This window comes from Loa loa (assembly GCF_000183805.2).
Source record: "Loa loa unplaced genomic scaffold supercont3.60, whole genome shotgun sequence".
NCBI lineage: Eukaryota > Metazoa > Nematoda > Chromadorea > Rhabditida > Onchocercidae > Loa > Loa loa.
This window is the reverse complement of record NW_018108240.1, coordinates 298-8,927: the sequence shown is the minus strand read 5'-3', so window position 1 is coordinate 8,927 and position 8,630 is coordinate 298. Positions and strand designations below refer to the sequence as shown.

Below are 8,630 nucleotides of genomic sequence, written 5' to 3'. Positions count from 1 at the left end.
AATTTCAGTGATGTGAATACGAATAAATCCAGTTATGAATTAATTGAATTCAATTATGATGTCCTGAAATTTTCTTTTAGATCCAGCCAGAACTGATCACTTTAGACACTACAGAAATCGTTCAAGTTAATACGGATTTGCTTGAGAAAGAGAATGAACGGTTAAAGTTGTTGCTCCATACAAAACCACGTGAAGTGAGATTTAAGCCGAAGAATAAGAAGAAAGGACGAGGCAGTGCTCTGAGAAAGGTAAAGAAATTTGGGTGCTAATCACCTGGTCATGTCTTGATATTTCTTATACCTAGTAGGGAAAAGTAGCCTATCCTTGGTATGCTGTTAAAGAATTTATAAACTTTTATAGGAGCAGGTCAAACAGGGTGTGCAATCCGAGCAAAGATTTGCGATGAACGAAGCACGGAAAAAGTTAGAAGAGGAATTTTTGGTGAAAGAAACAGTGAAGGCGAAGGATTCTCCAAAAACAGTGCTTGATAGGTTCCGAAGAAAAGATGTTTAAATTATAGTTCTTATCAGTTGTATTTTTTCATATTTTTCCTAAATATATTCCTACTTTTTAGCAAGCTTAAAGGATTATTTAGATTAAAGTTGGAATTAATTGGCAGTTTCAAAAAATTAAGTCTCAAACGAAACTTGAAATTCAGGTTTTATTTGGAATTTGACTTCGTACTTGTTACGTTTTGCCTGTCTTTTTGGTCATATTGTATTTTGTAATTTCCGAGATACTTGTATTGAAATAAATGGAAAATAATATCGATCGTTACGTTGAAGAAATTTGTTCATTGTTTGTTGTTACGATGTTGATTTTTAAATAAAATTTAGTTTGTTTTTAAAGGAGTGACAGTTGACGTTCTGTACGCCTTTTCACTATCGACTCAGATGTTCTGTTTAGTAGGAAGGAATTTAAGTATCAGAATGTTTTTTGTTCTTTCATTTATTTAGTGGATCCAGATGGAAAACATTTTGGCTACCTGTTATCTGTTCGATCGAGTAACTTTTAATTACTGATAAACAGAGTGGCTGGTAGTGTCGTAGACCGTGATGTTTTATTAGAGCATGTCTCTGACTTTGTGCGGCAAATGGTTTTAACAATGGATTTTCAGGAATTAAAAACTTAAATTCCCATTCTTCCTGTTGTATCATAATTTTGTATTTCAGGGGGGATTTATATTTAATTAGTAACTAAATTACTAGTACGTTGTACTGGGGTCGAGATATTTTTGGTGATATGGATTTCAACAAGTTTATGTTCTTAACTTTCATCTTGTTCGGCATATTTCTAGTTTTATTTACGTTATACATCAACTTCCCAGAACTTACTGAGTAAGTTTCGATCATTTTTCAATCATTTTATTGATATTGTGATTGTTTGAAATATCATTCACCGTTTTGACATGAAATATTTTATTATTTGAACATTTGAAAATTGTTCTGTAGTGGAGGGGATTGTTTTTTTATCGAAAGATTCAACGTATGAAATGTTGAGGATTTTCATTTTTTTAACTGACTTTGTCTGTGCTCTATAATCATCTGAGTTGGAGGGCTACAATAAAGACTAAATCAGATTTATTGTATGCAGAGGGTTATCAAATGGGATTCATCAAAAGAACCGAATTTTGACTACAGTTTTCGTATGAATTGTTTCCCGAATCTTTCTTGTTTATTTTTATTTTCATTTTAACGTGCTAATATGTTCCAGTGATGAGAGAGCTGATTTCAAACTACCAAAAGATCTTATACAGGCAAAACGACTAGGTTTGGTTCTTTCAAAGTACAAGGACAAGCATTATTATACTGTCCTGTTTGGTATATCAACTGTGTACATCATGTAAGTTCTTCAATTCCCTTCTCTCTGCATCTTACATTATTCGGCCTATTTATTCCTCTCCCAAGTGTTTATTTCTCACTTTTCTCCTCTACTCTTCTTTTTTGGATATTATTCGGAATTACTTTCGAAATTTATTGTACAAAATACTAACTAAATCTGTTACGATTGTTGTTTAAGTTATCATTCCTTTCTCTTTACCAATCGTGTACATCCTAACTGACAGGAATTCAGCCGAAATAATATCGCATTTGGCATGATAGACCTTTCTAAGGAAGCTCCAATGCCGTTGCAATAACCAAATCACTGGTATAATGAGTGTAATCGAACATTTTCGGTGATCACTTCATTTAGAAATTTTCCTTTTCCTAACTTCATGGTTTTGTCTGTATTTTCAGGTTACAGTCGTTAGCTATTCCTGGTTCAATTTTCCTCACTGTTCTTTCAGGATATTTATTTCCATTTCCAATTGCGTTATGTCTAGTTTGTACGGTAAGTCATGATTGATGTCAAATTGTTTTACTGTTTAGCTGCATGCATTACTTATTTCCTTAGTTATTAATACCTTCTTCTTTTATTAATACCAAAGAACTGAAATTAGCAAAACGTTTAGTGTTCTGCTTGTGGCGCACAAATATGTTATTTCTTTGCTCTTCTATTTGGACGTGAACGAATTATGGCATTTGCACCGGAAAAAATAAGCAAATGGAAAAATGAGGTTTGATTACTGGTTTTAAAGTTTTGGTTTGTTAAAATGTTTGTATTTTACAGCTATATATCTCACTCCCGAATATTAGCGGGGAAAAAATAACAAGAGATTATATATGTAGGACGAATTATTAGACGCGAACTTTGCATTAATTTGAAATCAAACGAGTCTCAGTTGATTTGTTGTTCAGAATGATTGTTTATTCAAGAGAAATTTGGGTAAATCTGGGACGTTTCAAAGCGTTTTCTACAAATACTGTTATTACATAAGTGAACGTTAGATTGTTCTCTCAAGCACTGTCAGATCGTAATTTTATTTTAATTTCAGTACTGTTTTTCAGATTTCTGATTTTGATAGTCTCTTTTATTTTATAATTTTTTTGCGTATAACGCCAGTTTTGCCGAATTGGCTCATAAATCTTGCTTCGCCTATATTTGACGTTCCAGTGTCAGCGTTTTTTTCGGAACATTTTTAGGTGAGTGATTCTTCTCGTTTCTTTTCCTGATTTTAAATCCCACTATGATCTGTAACTTCTCTCTTTTGGATATTTTGATTTCTGACTGCTTGTTATTTCTTGTATTTCTTCTATATATAACTATTTTTTTCGGTAGCATTTATGATTTTCAGGCGTAGCACCACCGTCGTGTATCTACATCCAGGCAGGTGCAACTCTTCAAAGGCTAACACATATGGGAGCAGCTTGGTCATGGAGCGCCATATTAGTAGTGGCTCTTACTGCGCTTTTGTCTTTGGTACCCATCTTCTACAAACGGCTAAATAAGAACAATGGAACTTCTGATATATTAACAAAAAATATAAAAAGCTCGTAGATATAAATCATGTGATTGAGTCGTCTTATGAAATTTTGTCTTCAGAGAAAGCTCGCAATTATGTGAAACGATTCAAGAGAATTTTAATATTTTTTCAGTGGTATTATAACAGCAGACATTCAACAAATCTACTTTGAGAGGAGCATGAGAAGGGAGAAAGGACCAAAATAAGCATATTTGCTGTAACTTTGAGCATATGTGGGTTATCGACTGAGACCAAACAGGTAACATTGTCAATGATTTGAAAAACAGGACCTAGAGACAATGGTTCAGCGGCTGGTATCGTAAATTTTTCTCAAGTTACCGTTCGTCATTAGAAATATTAACGCAATCGTCCTAATAGCTTTGTATTTGTAGTATTTTGTATCATTCATATTAGACATAGGGATTTTTGGGGGTTTTGTAAGTTTATAGACGCTAGTTTTACAGAATTATATCGTATCCACATCTTACTTGCCAAGTTTTAATAAATAAGGTTACGCATACATATACCTTGCTGTTCTTTTTCTGTAACTGTCTTAATATTTCTAATTCTCCACTTCACTATACTGATAGTATGATATTAAAGTCCTTTTGAAACAAAGTAATATGCTGCACCCTTTTTTTGATATCTCCGGCCTTGATCGAAAATGATATATGTGCGACCGTTTTAGGTATGAGATTAATTCAACAGGAGTGGGCCGTTAATTTAATTTTATACGTAGGAAAGTTCAACTGTGTAAAAGTAGTAGACGAAAGCTGATGAGTTTTGGAATCATTATCTTCAAAGGGAGTTCTGGGAATTTTTTAGGATGAAGTTTACTAGTAAGTTCCTTGCTTTTTTAATGTTAAAATTTGTATCACTTCATTTTATCTATTCAATTATCCAGACTTATGAAGCCTCTGTGTTCTGATTTGTGGAGTTCTGATTTGTATTACTAACATTCTGGAATCAGTCTTTTCGTAGCGATGTTGTGTTAATCTGATTGACTTCATTTGAAAATATGCAGCTGTATTCTTGGTCTGTTATTTACGAGATGTACAAAATTGTAGTTCGTTTTCAAAATATCGCGAGAATATTTGATTACTTTACCTGAAATATCGTACCACCTTTTCCAGGAGGAACATAGGCTTATTCAATAATAGTGGTACATGTGCTTTAAACTATGGAACTTCCTAGAAAAGTGGAGCACATTAAAGTTGGTATGATGGCTTTTTCATTTTATGTATCATGTGATATTAATGACTAAGTCATAAACTTTCTTAGTTATTTTCTACCTCCAATTCTTGTAAAATTCTTATGTAATTCGGTGATTAGTTTGTCATTTTGTTTTTTCACTTTCTTGTCAAAAATTTTCCCATGCATATATATCTTTATATGGTCGTTTTAATTCGTTTCATTACTTGTATTTTAGAGCTTTACGCTAAAATGGATAGATTTACTTTTAAATTTGCAATGTTGCTGATTTATGGTAACTACTGGCCATCTTAATCTAAAAGATATCTCAAACTTTACATCTCTGCACAGTTTTTCATAGTTTACTCCGTTAAGCCGAACCTTTATATCTATTGATTTTCTATTTGCCTTTGATTATTAGTTACTGGCTTCAGTATCCATTTCCAATTATATTATTCTTCGGCTCTCGTCATGTTTTACTAAATGTTCTTCATTGGTTTCAATCCGCGGCATTGTGTTTATTGTGTACAAGAGAAATCACATCAACACATAATAACTGTTTAAATCAAGCACCCGTTATAGATTTCATTTTGAAATGGCTGATATCACTATCATGGAATAAAATTGTAATAATCGAAGTTTGAAATGAAGTTGAACCAGTAGGTACCCTACTCTACAGGTCTTTTCTGGTATTTTATCACTAACTGAATATCGGGGTGGTTTTTTTTTCGTTAGCTCTGACCTCATATAACCAAGAGAACGAGTTTCTTGGCTGGTCATTTCGGTAGTGTATCTAGAAATTTCTGGATAGCTTCCCCGGGAGATTATTTTTCAACCATTTCAATTTTTTGCTTCATCGATATGAAATATGCAATTTAACCTGAGAGGGAGATGAAAATTCATGCCTGATGTAATTTAACGATGAAAGCGGCGGCGGCCTAGTCGTTCATTCAGAATTCTTGCTCATGTTATCCTAAAAAAGGAAAAAAAGAAAGGAAAAAACAGTGAAACCGGTGAAGGTTTAAGTTAGATGTTGCCGTTAATATTTTAGAACGCTTAATAAATCGATATAATAAAAATTGGTGGTGTACCTCGAGTGAGACTTCATCGCTTGGAGCTTTTGTTTCTTTTTGACTGATTTCTTCATTTGGCCTGAGATTAAGCAATTAGGATTAAAAAATGGTGCATTCATTTGCGTTAGAATTTACTGAAATATTTGATCCATTTTAAAAAAAGAAGTTAGTGTGTGAGCAATTTGGAACAACAGTCTGATGTTAAGCACCAAAAACCGCTAGTGCTCCTAAAAATCGTTGTGATCAAAATCAAAAACAAAAAAAACTGATGAGAAATGAAATTGAAATACCTGATTCCTGGAACACCGGATTCCATTACGGTGGGTAATGAGGAAATGAACTTGCAGTCTTCGTTAAGACCACAGATTTTTAGAGCATTTATGAAAGCAGCCAATTTGATAATGGTAAAACCGATCAGAATTGGGTGTTCTTTCAGCTGTAAAACAACTAGACACATCTCCTTTCCGGAATCACTTCTGAAATTTATTATTTCGATCTTTCATTTCGAAAAATTTGAATTTATTATGGCAAATTTGTTTCGAAATATTATCTAATTTCGGTTCAAAATATCAAATCCAGTGTAAACCACTAAAATTGGATTTCAATTAAACTCAGAAAGTTTGCTTTCAAAACTCGACAGCTTAGACAAGGATCAGTTGAAGTTGGATTTTCATCTCGTCTGCTAAATCTTAAGAATACTTAGCAAATATTTGGCTTTTCCCACAAACTATGAGTAATTCATTGTCACTTCCAAGTTTCAATCGTTATGTACTTACGGAAGTGATCTTCAGACTTTAGACTTAAACAATACTACCCTTCCAAAGAAGACCAATCAATTTAAAGATATATGAATCAGGAAATCGGAATGAAATTTTGAATTTAATAAAATTATCAAAATAGGGTGTCGGATAAGCAGTGAGGTAAAGATTAAGTAATCGTAAGATAGAGTAGTTGTAGTAAAAGAGATAATTGAAAAAAGGAAGTAATGGTAAGAATTGTTAGTGTTGCATTGAATTAAGGAAATATTCTGGTAAGTTAAAATGATAATGAATGCAAGATTGTTTGCTGGATGAACAAAGATGAATGTTGGATTTATGATTTTCCAAAAATATTGGTTCTAATCATTTGCATTCATTACGACTGTTGCATCTTTTTTCCGCATCAGATTCCGGTTATTTCAATTTTATTTCACAAATAAATTACCGTTGCGGATCAGCTGCCCACCAAACGGAATTCCGCGAAAGTCCCCATGATCGACAAATGTTACCGCTTAATTGTCCTTCATTGTCGGTGTGAAAAATTGCGGCAATATCATTTGCATAAACAGTTCGTGTACTTTGTGCCTGTAAATGCATTTCATTTTCAAGGGGATGAATTAACCAAAAATTTGAACTGGCCAAAATATTATAAGATTTATTGAAAATGCTGTATTGGATGAAATATGGCATAAAAAAATTTGACAAATTTCAAAACAAATTTATAAAAATTGAAAATACTATCTAAGCTTCTTATAAAATTCTATGATATATTGTTTTCTGAAAGAGATTATTGATTTTTAAGATTAAATTTAAAAATAAAATAGAAGCAAAACAATATGTTTAGAAATCTATTATACATATACAAACATTCCTCAAAACGATCACGTTACAGTAATTATGGTATTATAAAGATAAGAAAAAAAATATTTACGTTATAGTAACAATTTGAATCATTTTGTACATAATATCCATAAATGTGAACTTTCCGATCAACAGTTACAGCACAATATGGATCCTGATAAACAGCTGGTGTCGTTTGAAAATGATAAATTTCATCATTTTCACGATCACTGTTTATATTTTCAATAGATTGATCACAATTATTTTCGCTATGATCGTCGCATAAATTAGCATTATTGGAATCTTAATTTGTTTATGTGATCAAATTATCATGTATCTGTTATTAGTGAATGCAATAGTGAAATTATATTTCATTGAAGAATATATTTTTTTTTTGCCGTAAGATTTCATTAATTTTAAATTTAAATAGCAAAAAAATTTGTTAAAAACAAATGTTGCATTCATAAAATACACTCGGCATTAGTACATTAGCATTGTTTTATTTTATCTTTCAAAAAAAGTAACTCCAATAAAAAATCAAATTATTAATTTTACATTTTGGAAAAGTTTTTTAAATAAAATTTATATTAGTTTAATATTTTCTATTAACTTACCATTACATCCTAACATTTGCTTCATTTCATTATTATCATCAACGTTATGACGTATTTCCGATTGTTTGTTACGTCGTTGTGTTACGTAAAAATTATGTGATGCAATTTTGGTTAATTGTCGATAGAGTAAATGTAATATATTGATTCGATTACGACGGTTTTTTCGATTACCAAAAATTTCAGATTTTGAATAATTATGAGTTCCGGTTAATGATCCGTTAAGATGAAAATGTTGATGAGATGAGCTAGCTTGATAAGATTGATCTGTTACTGCATCTCGGATAACAGTTTCACTCATCATTGGTATGAATAATATTGGAGTGCTGCCAGTCATTTAATTTTCCTGAAAATAAAATTTAAAAATAAAAACATTCAATGTTCATATTGTTCGAATATTTACTTTTAAAAAAAAAAATCTTTAAATAATAATAGCAATAATTAATAGAATCAAAAGTGATATAAAAAATAACTGATATACGAATATCGATTTTCCACTTAATACAATTATTGACTTTCAATTAAATACATTATCATTCATAAGAAAGTAACCATTACAACGAATGTATAACTAATTTAATTTTTTTTTTTTTTTGTATCAACAAATTTATAATATTAACAAGGGTTTTTGTTAATTTATTATCACAAAATAAACTTAATTATTTAACTTTATGCAAAACATTTTCAAACTTTCATTTTTTTTTCGCTTGAATAATTTAAGGCATTCAAAAAATTCAACAAATATATAATTATTTGTTAAATAGGGAAATGGTTAAAATCTAATTCTTAGTGCTGAAAATAAGACATACATTTT

The 8,630-nt window shown here is 31.2% G+C and overlaps 3 protein-coding genes across 3 annotated transcripts in view; 2 read left to right on the top strand and 1 right to left on the bottom strand.

Annotated features, from left to right (window-relative positions):
- The window catches only part of LOAG_17304 (hypothetical protein), a gene marked incomplete at both ends in the record, with an annotated part of 4,930 nt that extends 4,417 nt beyond the window's left edge, over window positions 1-513 (top strand). Inside the window, 2 exons of the mRNA XM_020449963.1 lie at window positions 81-248; window positions 361-513. Of these exons, the coding sequence (XP_020306417.1) occupies window positions 81-248; window positions 361-513 (321 nt within the window). The remainder of the gene's footprint in view (window positions 1-80; window positions 249-360) is intronic.
- Window positions 514-1,651: 1,138 nt separating this feature from the next.
- Window positions 1,652-3,378, top strand: LOAG_10196 (hypothetical protein; the record flags this gene model as incomplete). The annotated part of the gene is made up of 5 exons (XM_003145723.2): window positions 1,652-1,842; window positions 2,238-2,331; window positions 2,453-2,557; window positions 2,739-2,823; window positions 3,176-3,378. Coding segments are annotated over exons 1-5 (489 nt in total). The 5' UTR covers window positions 1,652-1,840.
- Window positions 3,379-5,414: 2,036 nt separating this feature from the next.
- Window positions 5,415-8,153, bottom strand: LOAG_10195 (hypothetical protein; the record flags this gene model as incomplete). Its single annotated transcript, XM_003145722.2, has 6 exons — window positions 5,415-5,507; window positions 5,626-5,686; window positions 5,898-6,083; window positions 6,811-6,950; window positions 7,297-7,508; window positions 7,820-8,153. 6 exons carry the CDS (start codon window positions 8,151-8,153, stop codon window positions 5,481-5,483), a joined length of 960 nt encoding a protein of 319 aa, XP_003145770.1. The 3' UTR covers window positions 5,415-5,480.
- Window positions 8,154-8,630: the final 477 nt, after the last annotated feature.